Source organism: Martes martes, assembly GCF_963455335.1.
Source record: "Martes martes genome assembly, chromosome: 14".
Taxonomy (NCBI): Eukaryota; Metazoa; Chordata; class Mammalia; order Carnivora; family Mustelidae; genus Martes; species Martes martes.
In genome coordinates, this window is record NC_137902.1 from 12,010,237 (window position 1) to 12,030,101 (window position 19,865).

Here is a 19,865-nt window from a genome sequence, read left to right on the forward strand (position 1 = left end):
TGTCGACCAAAGGCCCGGGCGGCGAGACCTTGTGTGGCGCGAAGACCCAGTAAATCCGGCGGGCGTAAGGAAAACACCACGCAAACGGGGTCCTGTGCCGCAGCGAACGCCAGAGGGTTTGGTGCGCATCTTCAGAAGCGGGCCAGGTTCCGGTCGCCCTGGTAACCACATACAGAACGCGCGTGCGCAAACTCCCTTGTCACGTGGGGCCGGCCCGGGGGCGGAACCGACGCCTGCTCCTCCCGACCCGGGGCCCCTCCCCTCTCAGTGCGGGTCCAGCCGAGGCGGACCAAACCTCTGCCCTTTTGCGTGGGGGTGACTTACAGCTCCTGCCCCTTTTTGCTTTGCTTTCTCCTGGCTCATTCCTCGCACCACGTGCCCTCCTGGCCGCTCCCCCAGTTGCCCTTTCCAACAGCCTGTTGGAAGTTGCTGTAAAATGTCGTGAGGGGCGCGGCCGCTTTACGGCTGCCTCTCCCAGGCTAGAGCCCGGGAGCGCCCACCGCCGTCAGCCCTGTCTGTAAGAGTCGGCCCAGCGGAGACGGAGAGACCCGGCGCCCAGCTCCCCTCTCCGCCGCGCCCCTGCCGGCCCCCGGCGATGTGAACTCGAGGAGGCTGCGGTGCCCCCTGGCCCGGGGTTGAGACGGGCGGCAGGTGCCTGTGAGGCGGGCGGGTGCTGGGGGCCTGCAGGATGGAGGAAAGCATGGAAGAGGAGGAGTGGGGCAGCTACGTGGCGATGATGGACGACCAGAACCACAACAACTGGGAGGCCGCGGTGGACGGCTTCCGGCAGCCCCCGCCGCCGCCGCCGCCCCCCTCGTCGATTCCAGCCCCTGCGCGAGAGCCGCCGGGGGGTCAGCTGCTGGCGGTGCCCGCGGCCTCGGTGGACAGGAAGGGCCCTAAGGAGGGGCTCTCGATGGGGCCGCCGCCACCGCCGGAGGCCAATGGGGTGATCATGATGTTGAAGAGCTGCGACACGGCCGCCGCTGTGGCCAAGGCGGCCCCCGCCCCCACCCCCAGCTCCACCATCAACATCAACACCTCCACCTCCAAGTTCTGTGAGTCCAGCCTCTCCCCAGCAGCCTTGGCTTTTCTCCTCCCCACCCGGACGTCGAATCCACCCTTCTCGGCCAGCCCCGCTTCCTTTGTTTCAGGCCTGGGTCTCTCCTCTCCTCCCCGCCTCCCTCCCCACCCCCCCTCGTTTGGTGTCTGCGGCCAGCGCCGGAGCGGCCCTGGCTTCTTGTGTTACCTGGCCTAGAGGAGCAGCCGGGTGCGCACACAGCCCCAAGTTCTCCTCCAAATGCGATCTTTATCACAGCTGGCTGTCTCGCAACGTTAAGAAGCTCTTTTCTTCTCCGTTCCCCCTTTAAAGTTTCGGCCTCAAACGTGAGGAGAAAATAAGGGCGACCAGATTGAAATCTGGCAATTGTGTTCTTGTGCTTTTACCTAGTCTGCGTTAAACAACTCAGGAATTAGAAAGTTGACCAATATCTGCACCTCGTTCTTTCCCTTCTAAAGTGTACACGTTCTGCGTTCTGATAGAGAAATGTATGAGTTGTTTCTTGGATAACACCAATGCGGTGGGAGCGACATCCGTTTTGAAGCAAATAACTTATAAAATAACTTTTCAAAGCTTACCTTCATAATAAGCCATTTACTGTGTCCAAGTTCAAGATTATGTTGAATATTGAACTTTATGTTAGTGATCTGCCTTGCCTTAATGCTCAGTTTCGAGCAGAAAGATTGAAGACCAAAATCTTTTGTAATTTTGTCCCCTAACCAGGAGGTATGGTTCTATAGCTAGGGAAAATAAATGCTTTTGCTTTGAGTGGGTTTTTTTAGAAGTGGTGGCAGTGGTGAAAAGTGACCATGGCAGCCAGATTTTACTCTCCTATTAATAACTGCAGGTTTTGAATAGCATCTGGTAAAGCAACTGGAGATTTCATTTCTAGTTACTAATTTTATCAGGCGGTACCAGTAATTGTCCAATTAGCTGTGCAGAGGAAATATCTGCCTTGGTTCAGATATACAATTACAGCCTTACACTTCTATTTTTTTTGGTGGGGACAAGCACATAATCTAATTTATTTGCCTTCAAGATAAAGCTTTCCTCAGGGACATTAATGTGTAGGTATGATTGGTAATCAGATCTAATTTTTTTTTGTATCAAGCATATGTGAGAATAATATATAGTTTGTGTACTGAAGTCTGTATAGTGAAACCAGGCTTTGAACACAGTGGCTGGCTGACTTATCTAAATTCTGACCGAAGCTTGTTTTAGTGCTTAACACGGTTCATTTGAAGAGTTCAGAAAATACCATCAAGTTAAGAGCAGAAACCAGTGAAATTAGGAACAAAAGATTTGCTGAACCAAAAGACTGTTCTTTGAAGATTAATAAGATAGACTTCTGATAAGATCAAGAAAAAAGAGGCAAATATAATTAAGGGGAAAATGGGAAATAACTACAAGTATGAGAATTGTAAAAAAGGATTTTATGAAAAAAAATTTTATGAACTATAAGCTAATATGAGAGCCTAGATGAAAAGTATAAATTCTTAGAAAAATACGAACAAAGTTGGTATCAGAAGAAACTGGTAACTTGAGCTTAATATTTAACAAACTGAAATAGTAAAGACCTCCCCTTTCAGAAATTGTAATGAGATCGGTGAGTTGCGTTGAGTTTTAAATAATAATTTGTTTTTACAAGTCGTTCTGGGACATAGGGAAATAAAAAGATGGCTAGCTCAATTTATAAGGTTAGTGTTAGTGAAATCTTGATTTTAAACCTAGATAAGGACAGTATGAGAAAGTTACAGATCTGTTTCAGTTATTAGCATAGGTATGAAAATCCTACTTCATGTCTGTGTTAAAGAAATTATGATCCGTGGAGTTTAAGAATGTGGATATGATTCAACATCTGTTTACTATTAATGTAATTTATCACATTAAGAGACTCAAGGAGAAAAATCTTGATTCTCTTGGTACCATAAAAATATTTGATAAGATCCAACAACTATATATGATAAAAACTCTTAGCAAGTTTGGAATATGAGATAACTGATTAAGGTCATTACCAAAAACCTACAGCAGAAAATAATAATTAATGGAGAAATTTTAGATAATTCATTTTAAGATTACTAACAATGATGCCCTCTATAACTGTTTTTTAACATGTTAAAAAAAGTCCTGGCTAACATTACAAAGGGAAAAAATAAGGAATATAAGGATATGAAGGGAAGCGGAAGAACTAATTATTTGCAGATATTGTCACTTAGCTAGAAGAACCATTAGAATCCAGAGAAACTATTACAACTAGTAAGAGTTTAGCATGGTTACTGGATTGAAGATCATACTATAAGAATTAGTAGCATTTACTACACTAGCTATAACTAACTAGGAAAGGTAATCAAAAGTAAATATTGTAAAAAATAAAATCATCAAAACTGTAAAGTCTCTAGGAATTAACACAAGCATATTTAAGATTTTAAGAAAACTTTAAAACTTTAATAAAGAAGTAGAAGAGGATCTAAGGAGAAACTTTTCATGTTCTTGGGATATATTTATTATTATGAGTGTCAGTTTTCTCCATTTTAATCTATAAATTCGATTAAACTACCATCAAAATTCCAGTTGGTCTTACAAACTCAGTAACCTAAATCTAAAATTCGTATGGCAGATGGGATAAAGTTTGTGAATAGCTAAAGCAGTATTAAATATTTGTGTTGGTGGAGCTTGGTTTATCAGAAATTACGATACTGTTTCAAGACTAGTAATAAAAACTGTAGTGTAAGTACATGAGCAGAAACATAGACTTGGGGAACAAATTAGAGAGGAGAGACTTACCCATATGTGTTCAAGAACTTAAGGGTGGCATCATAAATCACTGGAGAAAGGAGTCATGTTACGAAGAGTAGCTCACTATGTGGAGGAAAAAGACAAACCTTATGCTATAGACAGGATGGGTTATGGGTAAGTTAAAAAGACCTAAATGTGAGAGAAATTATTAATATAAGAATTCTTGAAGAAGCTCTTTCCTTAAGAGATAAGGAAGGACTCGCAAAGCTTCAACAGTTTATAAAAGTAAAAAACTAGTGACTTTGATTATATAAAAATTAAAGATTTTTCATTCAGTGACAGACAAGAATGAGAGAAGGTATTTGCAGTGCCCAGAATTGATAAGGGATTAATATGTAGACCAGACAAGGAACTACACATCAGGAGAGGTCAGCAACCTCTAGAAAAATAGTCAAAGGTTATTAATAAGTAGGTTGCAGAATAGTAAATCTTAACATGCATAGAAAGAGGTATTTGCAATTATTAAATAATCAGAGACAGGCAAATTAAGAGAGTAATAATGTCTTTTCCCACCTGCTAGGTTGGCAAAAAATAGAAAGCTGGATGGCACCAAGTGTGCGTGGGGATGCAGGATTTGCTGGTTGAACCAACAATATATGGATCTGTGAGGTGTCCAGATGCCCACAGTCTCTGTGGACCAAATAATGAAAGATAGCTGGAGTGTTGACGAAGCCCTGAGCTATAACAGTCAAAGTGTGTTTCTGGACTGTAAGGTGAAAACAGCTTCTAGTGGTATGTTTTTGGAATAGGTAAAAAAAAAAAAAAGCATTTCTTAGCTTGATGGATGCATACAAGGTGCCAAGGATTGTGTTGATTTGTCCCAGTAGAGAGTATACCTGGAACAACTACAATTGGAGTCATTACTTCATTTGGTTTACTATAATCCACAGTCATTCACCAAGATCCAAGTCCTCTGCACTGGCCCAGTAGGCTAGTGAAACAGAATGTCTTTCTAACAGTCCCCATCCTGCCATCTTTTAAGTCTTTGGAGTTGGTATTATCCTCTCCAGTTTCCACAGAGATGTACAGTTGCTTTGGATTTATTATTTTGTTAGGAAGGAGCACATCTAGGGGATTTTACTTGCCCTCCCCCCCCCCCTCCAGCCCTTCTTATGCTGTAAACCCTTACTCCGTAGTCTGGGGAGACTTTAACTGTGTTCAAGAACAGGGGGTGGGTCCGTGGATTCATTGGGTCCACTGAGAGATGGAACAAAGCCAAAACACTTCTTTCTCCATATGCCTTCACAGCTGTTGATCTGACTGGTTTACCACAGTGATGTTCTGGTCCTTAAGGGTTAGAGTGGGCTTAGAGCCAGTGTTGAGTAACCCCTAAAAAGCCCGAGTGATTCTGTTTCCCACATACACTGTCTCCTTATGAAAAGCTGCATGTTCTCTCGGAAAGGCTAGGAGGAAGGCTCCAAGTATTCTCTTGATGCAATTTTGTAGGGTCCTTCCTCAGTGGAACCCACTGTCTCCTTTTTTCCAGGGGCTCTAAGTCTTTGAACAAGCTCAGCCTGTGTATTAGGTGACATGCCATAATTCTTACATTGTGGCCGCTTAAGTCAGGCCTCAGTTTGATATACCTAGAGTTTTTTTGTTTTTGTTTTCCTTTTTTCTTCTCATCATATATATTGTCCATTTGTTTTTCCTTAGGACACCATGGTTAGCCACCACCAGAGATCCAAACCATTCTGATGACAGATCTGGTCCTCTTGCCTGTTATAACCATGCCTACTTTATATCTGAGGATTAAGTGCTTCTACTTATCCTTTGTCACTCTGGGAACCTGAGAACTATCCCATTGAAATCAGGGAGCCCCTTTTAATGGCAGTATTGACCATCTTTAACCCAGAACTACAGAGGACAGCCACCACAGCAGTTTTCAAGGAAATCAGTACATCCTTCACCAATACATTTAATTCCTTGAGAAAGGGTCTTCCTGGAGAACATTTAAGAGAGTGTGTGTGTGTGTGTGTGTGTGTTGGATGTGATAAAAGCACTCAAACATTCTGCATAAGTCTGGATTGATTGATTCTGCATACTAAGGAATATCTGTTGTTCCAACCTCTTCTTCCCTCCCTCTTCCTCTTCATTCTCCTCCTTCCTCTTTTTCCTTTTTTGTCCATTTCCTTCTTTCTCATATACCTTTTCTCCTTTCTCCTCCATTTATATTCAATGAATTGTACCCATTTGAGGCATAAAGTTTTATCTACGATTTGAGCAAGCTAAAAGCTAGCCCGTTACTGTTACTACTGGATGCTGGCAGAAGCAGGAGACTCCCGGATCAGAGAAAGAAATATGTTATTCATGGCACAGCAAATAGTTAGAAAATAAGCGTATTTGTATAGGTTTCCCTTTCCCCAGGTCTCCCTGAGGCAATACAGTATGGCCAAGATGGATGTTCCCTCATTGGGTTTGTGTTGCAGCTGAAGAATATTGAACTTGGGGAATCCACTGCTTTTATAGAAAGCAGTAAGCGAGCTTGCTCTTTGTTTAGCGGAAGACATTACCTCATCTTTCAAGGTTACCAGCTATAGGATGGCTCAAGTTCAAGAGCAATTGGTCTGGGCCTTGCAGTCTTAGCACACTCAGCAAGACATGTAGAAGTGCAAGAAGCCGAAGGAAGACTGTCTCCAACAGTAACCACTAAATCAATCAATAGAACATGTTTACCACTGAGATACTTTTTATGCTTCTTTGCTTTTAGTACTCCTGCCCCTAGCCCCTCTGCTTTCTGTTATTAGGTTTTACTGATAAATGGTACCATCTATATTATTTTATGCTTGGCTTCTTCACCTTGTTTTTGAGATTCCTACATGTTCTTGCAATATTACTACTTTTTAGGGCAGAGTTCTGTTTTGGAGGGGATACCACAAATTGTTTATCTGTTCATATGTTGGTGATCATTTGGGTTGTCTCCAGTCTTGGTTATGAATAAAGCTGTTTTGAACCATCATGTAGGTTTTGTGTAGACATAGGTTTTCATACAAATACCCGTAAGTGGAATTCCTTGGTCATATATTTGTTGTATATTTTACTTTATGAGAAACTGCCAATCTGTTTTTCAGAATAGTTGTATCATTGTACATTCCCATTAGGAATGTATAAAAGTTCCAGTGCTCCACATACTTACTGATATTTATTTATTTTTTAAGATTTTATTTATTTATTTGACAGAGAGAGATCACAAGCAGGCAGAGAGACAGGCTGAGAGAGAGGGGGAAGCAGGCTCCCTGCTGAGCAGAGAACCCCATGTGGGGCTGGATCCCAGGACCCTGAGATCATGACCTGAACCGAAGGCAGAGGCTTAACCCACAGAGCACCCAGGTGCTCCTACTTTGGCAACTTTGTTGAAAAATAACTGACCATATATGTGGGGGTCTAAATTCCATTATTCTGTTCTTTGGTGTATCATATTTAGGATTGTTCCGTCTTCTTAATGAATTGGTTGCTTAATCATTGTAGAATATCTGTATTTATCTTTGGTAATAGTCCTTACTCTGAAGGCTGCCTTTTTTTTTTTAATAAAACATTCCTGTTTTATTATTATTTGCATAATAAATCTTCCTATTTTATTTTAACGTATCTGTGTATTTAAAGTGCATTTTTTGTATACGGTATATGATTTTGTTTTGCTTTTCTAAGTCTAGTCTCACAACCCCTGCCATTTATTTATTTATTTTTAAAGATTTTATTTATTCATTTGACAGAGAGAGACACAGCAAGAGAGGGAACATAAGCAGAGGGAGTGGGAGAGGGAGAAGCAGGCTTTTTTCTTTTTTTTTAAAGATTTTATTTATTTATTTGACAGACAGAAATCACAAGTAGGCAGAGAGGCAGGCAGAGAGAGAGGAAGGGAAGCAGGCTCCCTGCTGAGCAGAGAGCCCGATGTGGGGCTCGATCCCAGGACCCTGGGATCATGACCCGAGCCGAAGGCAGAGGCTTTAACCCACTGAGCCACCCAGGCGCCCCGAGAAGCAGGCTTTTTGCTGAGCAGGGAGCCCGATGCAGGGCTCAATCCCAGGACCCCGGCATCATGACCCAAGCTGAAGGCAGATGCTTAACGAATGAGACACCCAGGCACCCCACCTTTGCTTTTTCTTTCTTTTTTTAAAGATTATATTCATTTTGAGAGAGCGTGCAAGCATGCACATGAGTCGGGGGAGGGGCAGAGGCAGAGGGAGTTTGATCCCATGACCCTGAGATCATGACCTGAACCGAAATCAAGAGTTGAATGCTTAACCAGCTGAGCCACTCAGGTGTCCCAATCTCTGCCTTTTAATTGGAGCATTTAGACCATTTACATTTAATGTAATTAACAACGTGGTAGGGTTTAAATCTACTGTCTTCTGATTTGTTTTGTCTTTGTCCCTGCTGCTCTTTTCTTTTTCTTAACTTTTCTATTTTCCATCTTCTTTTTGATTATTTTTTATGATTCATGTTTGTCTTCAGTTTGGCTTATTAGCATGCCCTTTTTTTTTTCTTTTTTAGTGCTTATTTTAGTATTTACAGTATGAAAATTGAGCATATCACAATGTACCTTCAAGTATTGACCACTTCACATATAATGTAACAATCTTATATCAGTATACTTCATTTCTCCCTCCTGTCCTTTATGCTGCATTGCCATTGTCATAATGGTACTTCTAAGTATAACAAGCATCAAATATACAGTTATTAGCTTTGCTTAAAATATCCATTTATCTTTAAAAAAAATTGAGGTGAAATTCATAAATACATAAAATTCATCATTTTAAAGTGAACCATTTGGTGGCATTTAGTACATTCAGTGTTGTGCAGCAATCCCTTTATCTGGTTCCAAAGCATTTTCATCACCATAAAATAACATCTGGTACCTGTTAAGCAGTTACTCTCTATTCCTGCCTCCCCCTGCCTCTGGCGTCTAGCAACTTGCTTTCTTTCCCTGTGGATACACCTATTCTGGATATTCATATGGATGGAATCATGTGAAATTTGTCTTAAGTAATCAAAAACTGGAAAATAATTCTTTTTTTGTTTACTCAGAGAGTTACTGTTTCTGTCACTCTTTATTCCTTTGTTTAGACCCCAGTTTCCACCTCTTACTTTTCTTCTGTCTTGAGAACGTAGATTGATATTTCTTACACTACAGTCCTTTTGGCCTTGAATTTATTCAACTTTTATTTGCCTGCAAAAAAATTTTACCTTCATTTTTTAAGGATATTTTTGCTGGATATAGAATTCTAGATGGGCAGTCTTTGTTTTGTTTTTTCAACACTTTAAAGATGCTTTTCCATTGTCTTCTGGCCTGCCTTTTTTCTTACAATTCATGTCCATATAGTCTTATCTTTGTTCCTCTCTCTAACTTGTCCTATTTTTCTGGCTGCTCTGAGGATTTTCATTTATGGATTAAGTTTTCAGCAGTTTGATTGTTATATTTCTTGGGGTAGGATTTTCTTTATGTTTATTCTTTTTATTGTCTTGAGCTTCTTGGATTTGTAAGTTTTTAGAATTTGTCAAATTTAGAGCATTATTGTTCATATATATAATTAATTATAGTTAATATGTTATTGTATAATTACATGAATACATATTCATAATTATGTAACAATACTATAAATGTATATAATTTTTTTAAAAACTTACCACTCACCTCTTAGTTACTAATGTGTTAGACCACTTATTATTGTACCCTAAATCACTAAGGTTCTGTTCATTATCTTTTTCAGTTTTTTTCCCCTCTCCCGGTGCCTCAGTTCAGCTACTTTCCATTGCTATGTCTTCCTTGATACGTAATCTTCTCTGTTAATCTTGCTTTTATTCAGCAGGAGTTCCAGCTGTTTTTAATGTAGGCTCTCATTGAGTCCAGGTTTCAGTCAGTTAACTGAGCAAACTGTTACAACCATATCTAGTTCCTTGAGGTAGTACAGTAAATAATCTTTAGTAAGTGTATTCCTTTTGATAAGTCTTATCTAAAGTTGTTTCGTTCTTATTCAGTAACCCTAGAATCTGATCCTACCTGCATTCTCTAGGTTTCTCTCAACAAGGTGTTAAAGTCTTTGAAGTCTTAAAGTCTTCTGAAGTCTATAGTTTTTTTGGAATGTCACCTGACTCCTGTTGGTTTAAATTGGTACTTGTTCCCCTAGGAAGTCCGATTTGGTTGGAAGTTTAGGGTCAGTGAGGGCTGCTTGCAGGTAAGGCATGAGGAGATCTTATGACAGAGTCTTTACTTAGGTAAAGACTAGCCTCAGGTTGTGGAGGAGAAGGGTACTTCTTAGGTAGGGAAAGCTCAGTGACTTTAGTGAGGTCAGGGTTCCCAGATGATCAGACTTCACCAAGCTGGTCCCATTTCAGGTCTCAAGGTCCTACTGTTGTACAGTCAGTATCCTTTCACTTAAAAGATTTATCTAAACTTTGAATTATTTTTGTATGATAATTGTTTAACTTGCACAATCATTCTGTTTCTGATTTTTGGGCTATGTCAATCCTGTGCCTATAAGAACTAAGAGATTCTTTTATTTTTATTTATTTTTTTAATTTTTAAAAAAAGATTTATTTATTTATTTGACAGAGCGAGATCACAAATAGGCAGAGGGGGGAAGAGAAACAGGCTTCCCACCGAGCAGAGAGCTTGACGCAGGGCTCGATCCCAGAACCTTGGGATCATGACCTGAGCCGAAGGCAGAGGCTTTAACCCACTGAGCCACCCCGGTGCCCCTAAGAGATTCTTTTAATGACAGTCCTGGATGCTCTTTAGTCTTTGTTCATTGAGCTAATCATTTTCTCAAAGTTTTCACCTGTTAACAGAATCAGACAGCCCACTCCATAGTCTTTGTTTCTCATTTCCATCGTAATTGCCAGAACAGTCTGCCATGTTGTTTCCTCAAGAAGAACTTTATTCTGGGTCAGTACAGATGATAATTTGGGTACCTCATTGCTGCTTCCTGCCGTGTACTATTTGCATTGTTATCTGATGTTGGCACTGTCATCGTTGCCTCTAAATCCAACTAGATTGGAAAACCAAAACCAGCTTCCTGGCTTTAGAGAATGTGCCCTGTCACTACTTCAGTATTTTATTGATTATAGTTCAGTGCAAGAAATCACTCTAGATACCCAAAGCAAGAAGATATTTAATACTGGAAATTAGGTCCTCTAAACATTGTTGAAAGGTTGGAGGTGTAGAATTCGCTGAGGCTCCTCCATTCAAGCTGAGGGCAGGCTTCTGCCGCTGCTGCGCCACCACCATCCTGTGTCGTCATAGCTGTGTCGCTCACCTCTGAAGTGGATCACCAGACACTGGTGCTTGTAGTTTTTTAACTTTACTTGGCAGAATCACAAGCTGTAATAATACATTTTGTCTCACTTTGACCTTCAAAATTCCACTCAAATGCGTCTCATTGGTGGAATCTCATCTGGGAAGTGTAATTAGTTCAGCTTTCCATTCCGCATTGGTTAGCTGTCTGTGATAGTAACCCCCAGATAACCCCCAAATCTCAGGAGCTTATAGAACAACATAGGTTTGCTCTCGTTCATGTCATATTCATGGCTGACAATTGCCTGTGGCTTTCACGTGTCATCTCATTCTCATGAGCAGCTCTTTTCAGGGTCCTGTCACTCTTGGCAGAGGCAAACAGAAGAGAGTGGACAGAAGCACTAAATGGCTTTTAAAGCTTTTGCTCAGGTGTAGCACATGTTACAGCTGCTCATATTGCAAATATATTAAACAGAATAGAATGGTTTCCTGTCACGATGTGTTGAGGATGGAGGCAGGTGGGACTAGGGTATGAGGATAAAGGGCAATGAGTGGATAGAGACAGGGAGGGTGTGTGTGGGGGAGGGATCTTGCATTAACTGATACTGTGCCATGATCTCCAGAAAATTATTAACCCAGTGCACCAAGTTTCTCTTCTTCAGATGAACAAAAGTTTCACGGGATTTTAAATTGAATTCCACGAAATTATTCTGTTTTTTAAAATTAATGATTAAAAAAGGTGTTAAAGTTGACTTTTGAATTAAATGAAAGTGTTAACTGATTTTGGTAAATCCTGCCCTTTACATCTGCCAGTTTCCAGATTGGCTGATCCTTTTACAAGTGTATCAGTTAATGCATTCAGGTCTTAAAATATGCACTGTTTGTAGCATCTGTGGTTGTTATTTGGTATCTTCTTGCCTTCCAGCTTAGTGGAGTTGTGCTGCAGTAAGTGACACTATGATATTGATTGATGGGCTGAATTTCAGGGTCTCATTGGGAATCTTGTTTTGCCATTTTTTGACATGTTATTGTACAAAGTGATGTTAGTGAAGCTTTAAGAGAAAGCCATTGTAGTGTTTATATAAGGCCCAGTCCCAAATCCCTAAAGGAAATGAATGCTGCTTATTTCTTCTTTAAACTGTAACTCTGAGCTGTAGACCGTGTGTAATCACGTGGTAAACTGTTAAATACCATATAAAAATTATTGTGGATAGCCTTTTGTAACACGTCTTAGCAGGACAAACTGGCTTTCTGTTTTTCTTTCTTTTTATAGTCATTTGGCTATTAACCTCTATAGATAGTGAGTTATAGATCCATAAGTTGCAGTTGCAGTTGTGCTGACCAGACATCTGAATGGTATTTTATCTCACAGATATTTACTTAGGGTCTTCTGTATGCCAGGGTAATACTTTAGACTCTGGTGATGAGACAGAGTTTAGTGTAGGCGATGATGAGAGAGAATTATGATATGATTAAGTACTGTAGTAAAGCTGTGTAAGTACATGGTAGAGGAAAAAGAGAATCTTTATGAAAATGAATGAAAGCTTTTCAGAAGAGGGCCCCTGGGTGGCGCAGTGGGTCGGGTCTCAGGCTCTTAGTTTCATTTCTGGTCACGACTGCGGGGTGGTGGGATCGGGCCCTACATCCCGCTCTGTGCAGAGTCTCCTGGGGTTTCTGTCTCCCTCTGGCCCACTCTGCTCTCTCTCTTTTTCAAATAAATAAATATTAAGAAAAAAACAAGTTTGTCAGGAGGATTGAGGAGGTGGGATTGGGTTCCAAGAAACTTCCTTTGCAGAGGGGTATTCTGTGCCTAACACCCAGAGTTGACATTGTTGGAACACGGTGTGCAGACTGAGTGGTGCAAATTATACACAGATAGAAAGCTGTGTAATGAGGGACATGCCATGTTAGGGGCAGGATTTTTTTTTGTAGGAATAGGAGCCACTGAAGGGTATTAGGGGAGCTACCTTGGCAAATATGTCTTATTTTGTTAATTTAGACTGGAAAGGATCGTGAATGGAAGCCTGGAGATGAGTTAGGGGGTTGTAATTGTTGTAGTCCAGACAACAGATGATGACCTGAATAAATAAAGCATTGGAAGAGATCATGTCTCAGATGTTGGAAATATTTGGGACTAGGGTCTACAAAATTTGGGGGTGAAGGAGGGAGGATACAGATCTGGGAGGAGTATAGGGGTGTGTGTGTGTGTGTGTGTGTGTGTGTGTTTGTGTGTGTGTTTCTTTTTTAAGGTCTACGGAATAGTAATGTAGAGAGGTCTAGTGGGCAGTTGGTGAACTCTGAGCTTTCTCATTCCCCATGACTTATTGGAAATACTGAAACAAAAATGTCTTCTCACTAGATTTTTTCCTCTTTCTGAGGGTTTGAAATTTACCAAACTCTTTGGCCTTAAAACAGCACAAAACTTTTTTTTTTTAAATACAGGTTTATAATTTATAAACTCAAACTGTATGAAAAGATACATAATGAAGATCAGTGGTTCCCTCCCCTACCCTTTCCCATTCCTGGACCTGTAACCCACAGTCAGTCACTTAGCATTCATTTAGCTGAGTTCATTTAGCTGTTTCTTCTAGTATTTGTCTGCACACTTCAGTGTGTTAATGTTGTTATTGCTTGATTTATCACTTTTATATGATCAGTAGACTTCCAGTTATTAATATGAGGTGTTTTTTTTCTTTTTTTTAAAGATTTTATTTATTTATTTGACAGAGAAAGATCACAAGTAGGCAGAGAGGCAGGCAGAGAGAGAGAGAGAGGGAAGCAAGCTCCCTGCTGAGCAGAGAGCCTGATGCGGGACCTGATCCCAGGACCCTGAGATCATGACCTGGGCCGAAGGCAGCGGCTTCATCCACTGAGCCACCCAGGCGCCCCTTAATATGAGGTTTTAGTTCTCTTATACCTCTACCTACCTTACCTCTTCAGTTCTTTTAATATGACAATTTTTTGTTTATTTAATAAACCATCTTTACATTATGACTCTGTAAATATTCACCAGAAGGCCAGAAGTGCACTCAGATTCCGTTTTCTTTCACATAGATCTTTGTTATTAGTTGCTTTGTTTATACTTACATCATTTTTGTTAAACTTATTTTTAAAACCTCAGTGGCTTCATCAGATCCACCATATATCTTGTCACTGGTGTTTAAAAAATATCCAGTTAGGGGTGCCTGGATGGCTCAGTGGGATAAGCCTCTGCCTTCAGCTCAGGTCATGATCTCTCTCTGCTCAGCAGGGAACCTGTTCTCTGCCCCCCCCCCCGCACCCCCCTCAGTCCCCACCTCTCTGCCTGCCTCTCTGCCTGCTTGTGATCTCTTTCTCTGATAAATAAATAAAATCTTTTAAAAAAAAATGCCCAGTTAATCTGCATTTTCTTTTTGTCTTGAAGTTGTTAATCTTTTGCTCTTTTTTCCTTAGGGCCACTACGCAGTTGCCTTGCAGGGGCTTCCCAAATAGTTGGAATGATTGTTACTTGATGTCTTCCTTTTTATTGTTTTCCCGTGTGTGTGTGTGTGTGTGTGTGTGTGTGTGTGCGCGCGCACGCGCGCGCGCTCTCGTGTGCGTGTGTGTATAGAACATACCTTCTAGTAGCTTCCTGAGAAAATGTTAGTATATTATAAAGTTTCAGGTTTCTCTTTCTAAAAATTTTGCCTTTACCCGTTGACAGTTTGGGTATAGAATTATTATTATTATTTTTTAAAGATTTTATTTATTTATTTGAGAGAGAGAGAGAGAGAGAGAGCGCATGAGCGGGGAGAAGGTCAGAGGGAGAAGCAGACTCCCCATGGAGCTGGGAGCCTGATGTGGGACTCTATCCCGGGACTCCAGGATCATGACCTGAGCCAAAGGCAGTCGCTCAACCAACTGAGCCACCCAGGTGCCCTGGGTATAGAATTATTAAGTAAAAACTTTTCCTTGGAATTTTTTAAGTGTTGCTTCATTGACTTTAAGCTGGCAGTATTACACTGGAGAATTCAGGTGCCATTTTAATTTTTGTTCTTTTGTATGTGGCCTTTTTTCCCCTTGAAAAAATTTCTGGGGTATTTTCTTCCATTAATGTGTCAATACTTTTCTCCCTTTACATTTTTTCCTATTCCTTTTTTCTGGAATGATTAGTAGTCAAATGTTGAGTTTCCTGTTTTTGTTTTCTATCAACCACTTTTTGCTATATCCTCTTAATGTTTGAGGAGAATTTCTTAATATTTTCTGTTTTTTTTAACAGCTGCTATATTTTTATTTTAAGAGCATTTGGATTGCTTCTTTCTCATGGCAGTGGCTTTGATTTTTGTCTTAACCTCTTTAAGGATAATAATTACAGGGTTTTTTTTCAAGTTTTTGAAGTTCTCTTAATTATCTTTCTTTTAAACAGATTTTTTTTTTTAAGATTTTATTTGATTCAGAGAGATCACATGTAGGCAGAGAGGCAGGCAGAGACAGAGAGGGAAGCAGGCTCCCTGCTCAGCAGAGAGCCCAATGCGGGGCTGAATCCCAGGACCCTGAGATCATGACCTGAGCCGAAGGCAGAAGCTTAACCCTTTGAGTCACCGAGGCGCCCCATTATCTTTCTTTTTTTCAGTTTTTGTTTGATTTCTCGTGTCTGAGACTTTCTGCAAGTCTTGGTGATCCATAGCTGTCTATTTATATATAAAACTGAAAAAGGCTAATTGTGTGGTTCTGTAAATTACAAGGGACCTTATCAAGTGTAAGTGTTGGCCTTCACTTTAGGCTAATTAGATGCAGAGCTGCTATTTTGTTGGGCAACTGTCAGATATTAGTATGTGAATGTCCTTTCTCTGGCTCTGTTCCTTTTTTTTTTTTTTTTTTAGAAGATTTTATTTATTTATTTGACAGAGAGAGAGAGATCACAAATAGGCAGAGCAGGAGGCAGAGAGAGAGGGGGAAAGCGGGGTTCCTGCTGAGCAGAGAGTCCGCTGCGGGGCTGGATCCCAGGACCCTGAGATCATGACCTGAGCCGAAGGCAGAGGCTTAACCCACCAAGGCACCCAGGTGCCCCCTCTTCCTTTTTCTAAGGGAGGATCTTCCATCTTGGGGGAATCGTGGGGGTAGTAGTAAAGTGGAACAGGAAGTAAAGTACATTTCTCCTGATCCATGGTATTCTAGAATTTATGAGAAGGAGCGGGATTAGATGTTTGAGTGTTTCTTAAGTTGACTTTTGGCTTTTACTTAATCACATCGGCCCTGAACTTCATACAGATATGCTTCTGCATGTGCCCCGACCCTCTTCATGTATCTTTGTCTCAGAGTCCCAGGCTTGTATCTTTCAGTTTCTATACAGATTCCCTTTTCTTTTTACTGTTTTGTCTACAGATTTGTAGCCAGTCTTCATCTCTCCCCTCCCTACCCCTATTCTCTGCCTCTAACCCACACTCATTGTATCCTGTCTTCAAGCCCTGAACTTCTCTGGATCCTGCAGGGCTAGATTAGCTCACTTACTGGTGTTTCCAACTCAGCACACACTGCCTTGTGCTACTATTTCAGTTAAACTTTCCTGGTTTTAAATGTCATGGAGAGATTGACTTGTAGGAAATCAACAACAGACTTTTAAAACTACAGCAGACCTACACTTGGAATGATTTACACCTATGTATTCAGTTGAGCAGATACTTTTCTATATGAATATTAGATTTTGGATTAGTTGGAGTTAGAACTATAATGATACCCCTTGACTTTTTCATGTGTACTGTCATAGCATGTTCACTTTGTCTCAAGTGTGATGTTGTAATTGTAGAATAATAGCTCTCCTAAAGGTATATAGATTTCAGTGTTGCTGTAGGCCCCAGCAGCTGGTTTTCTGAGACAGTAGTGATGGATGTTTGTACCATTACATTTTGTGAAGTTGAGCAATGTGTGGATTTTTAAGCAGTAAAACAGTAATGAAATGCATTTCCTATATAATTTTTATAGTGTTTGAGGAAAGAAACATGATATTTGAAGTAAGACAAAGCAGGTTATATAGTTTCACATAGTATGTTACAAGCCTTTTGTGGACTAAAATGTTTTCCTTTTGGGGAAAATAGGATAGGATGGGGTAGGAAGCACAAAATCCTTAAACAATGAGTTAATGAGGACTTACATGAAATAAAAATGAGATATTAGTGTTACCTAATTGTTTATGTGGATGTAACTTCATTTTTACACGGAATGTTTTTTTTAAGGTTTTATTTCTTTATTGGGGAGCGCAAATGGGGTGAGGGGTGGAGGGAGAGGCAGACTTCTTGTTGCCACTGTGTCCATCCATCAGTAAAAATCTAGGAAACTAGTGTTGTCCAGAAGATTACCACCTGGTGGAATGCTCCATTCTCTACAGCATGTGGGGCTTGATTCCAGGACCCTGGGATCGTGACCTGAGCTGAAGGCAGACTCCCAACTAACTGAGCCATCCAGGTGTCACCATGGAATGATTTCTTAATGATCAATCACAATACACATTTTATACTGTCCATAGCATTTAATTGAATTTAATTGAATTAAACCACAAATTCTAAACTTTCTAAACAAACCAGTACCTGAAGCATGCAGCTTTGAAAAGGTTTTTGCCTACTTTAGAAACAGTTGCTTCGTTAGGACTTAACATTAGCCGCCGTCCTCTATTGGCAAATGGAAATACATCTGAAGAGTAGGGTTTTTTTTTTCTCCTAATAAGGAAGAGGATATTTAAAGTATTTGGTAACTTCTTCTTAATTTTTTTTTTTTTAAATCGCTAGTTCTCTTAGGGACAACTAAGTATTACTATCTCTTGTCAGTATTAAGTTATTTTCCTTTTGAGAGAAATAACTCGATTTTTTTTTTTTTTTTTAGTTAATACCCCATTTATTTACTGGAATATACTAACTCGTTCTGATTCAGATTTCCCTGTTCCTTTTCTTCATTCCCAGAGGCTCCCCCATCCCCTAGACTTTGTTCTTGGCCTTCAGCTTCTCTCTGTCCATTATTTGAAAGCATTGTCATCCCCTTGTGCTGTAGAGAATAGAGCATTCTACCAGGTGGTAATATTTTGGATAACACAAGTTTCCTAGATTTTTACTGATGGATGGATACACAGTGGCAATAAGAAGTCATAATTTTTTTTCTGAGATCACATAGGCCAGCCAGAGTTAAAAAGAAAAAACCCAGAGCTTTTTTCCCTAGTACGTTCTTTCACCTTATCTGGTTGTAATTAATTATAGTTAATCTAAAAAGGCATTGCTTTTGAAACAGTTTGGCCTCTTAAATTTGGCTTGATCATTTAATTCATAATTGCCTTTGCTGTATTCTTAAGGAGTCAATTCTGAATGAAGGCGGTGTTCTTGGTGGGAGAAAAGGGATGTGGAAGAGTAGAATGTTAAGGAGTCTTTGATATGAAAACAGTTCCTAGTTGTTCCTTTAAAAATTTTCTTTGATGCCTTTGCACCTTTATTTGACTCTCCCAAGTTGTTCGGACAAAGCATGTGCTAGCAATTGAGAACAGAACACACCTGTGATCCTGGCTGTCCTGTGGCTCTCAGACTTTAGCAGGTGTAAGAATCCCCTGGAGGGGCTTGGTAAACAGATTCCTGTATTGTGAATCACTCCCTGCTCCTCCCCAAGTTTCTGATTCAGTAGTTTTGGGTTAGGGCCTGGCATTTGGCATTTACAGCAAGTTTCCAGGTGATGCTGATGCTGTTCTGGGTATCCTCATGCTTCGACAACCACTGATCTAAGGTAATGAGAGGTCTTTGCAGTAGACTCGAAGTATAAATTAATAATACCTGATATGATTTCTGAATATATCTTCCTCTTATAAACAAAGAAATAACAAAGAAATTCAAAGGAAATAGTAGAGCTTCAAAGCCTGGTTTACTTCAGCCTTTGTGAAAAAAAATATATACTTTAAGCTTTAATTCCAGAATGACTAATAAGTGGTATGCTGTCAGCTGTTTTTATAGTAAGGATTTATTTTGACTTTCATTAACTTAATTTATTTCACATATGTTATTGAGTACTTTACCATGTGCTAGGCACTATTTGGGGCTCTAGTAGTAAATTTCTCCTCTGGGGGCTTATGTGTTATTTGAGGGAGATCCATAATAAATGTCAAGTTTTGATAAATTACTTGAATTACTTGAATAAAAAAGTATGAGAGTTGAACATATTAACTCCTATATTAACTCCTGGTTTAAGTTATATATTTCTAATAGTTTCTTATTAATTAGTAACCTGCTAATAGTTCTTGAACCTTAGATTTCAACTATTCCATGTGTTTTAGACTTTTATTTCAGTTTATTTTAGTAAAGGTCAATTAAACAACTCTCTCAGTAAGGGTTAGACTGCGTGAACTTGTTATCTTATGTGTTCCTAGTTTTAAGTCTTGTGGCCAGCACTAGGGTTTTTACATATTTTGAACTTCACTGTCTCCAGAGGACACTGCATGCTTCAGTTCTTCGAAGTGTTCATTGCTTTACTCATCTGGGTTCCTGGCCTAGGCTTGTTGGCTTTTGAGTTTTGTAGCACCTTTAAATGTCTGAAAAGAAGTACATAATTTTCAGCTGGAAAATCTAACCTAGATAGAATTTAGTATTATTTTTTAAGCTTTTATTTATTTGAGAGAGAGAGAGAGAACGAGTGGTGGGGAAGGCAGAGGGAGAGAGAAGCAGACTCCCTCCTGAGCAGGGGAGCCCTATGTGGGGCTTGATCCTAGGACCCTGGGACGAAGGGTCCTGACCTGAGCCGAAGGCAGATGCCTAATGGACTGAGCCACCCAGGTGCCCCCCAAAGTTAGTAATTTAA

At 40.3% G+C, this 19,865-nt stretch overlaps 1 protein-coding gene across 1 annotated transcript in view; it reads left to right on the forward strand.

The window, feature by feature from the left end:
• The first annotated feature begins 306 nt into the window (after positions 1-306).
• CACUL1 (CDK2 associated cullin domain 1) overlaps positions 307-19,865 on the forward strand; it is a 67,067-nt gene continuing 47,508 nt past the window's right edge. The window contains exon 1 of the mRNA XM_080822408.1: positions 307-1,055. Within this exon, the coding sequence (XP_080678534.1) occupies positions 689-1,055 (367 nt within the window). The 5' untranslated portion in view covers positions 307-688. The remainder of the gene's footprint in view (positions 1,056-19,865) is intronic.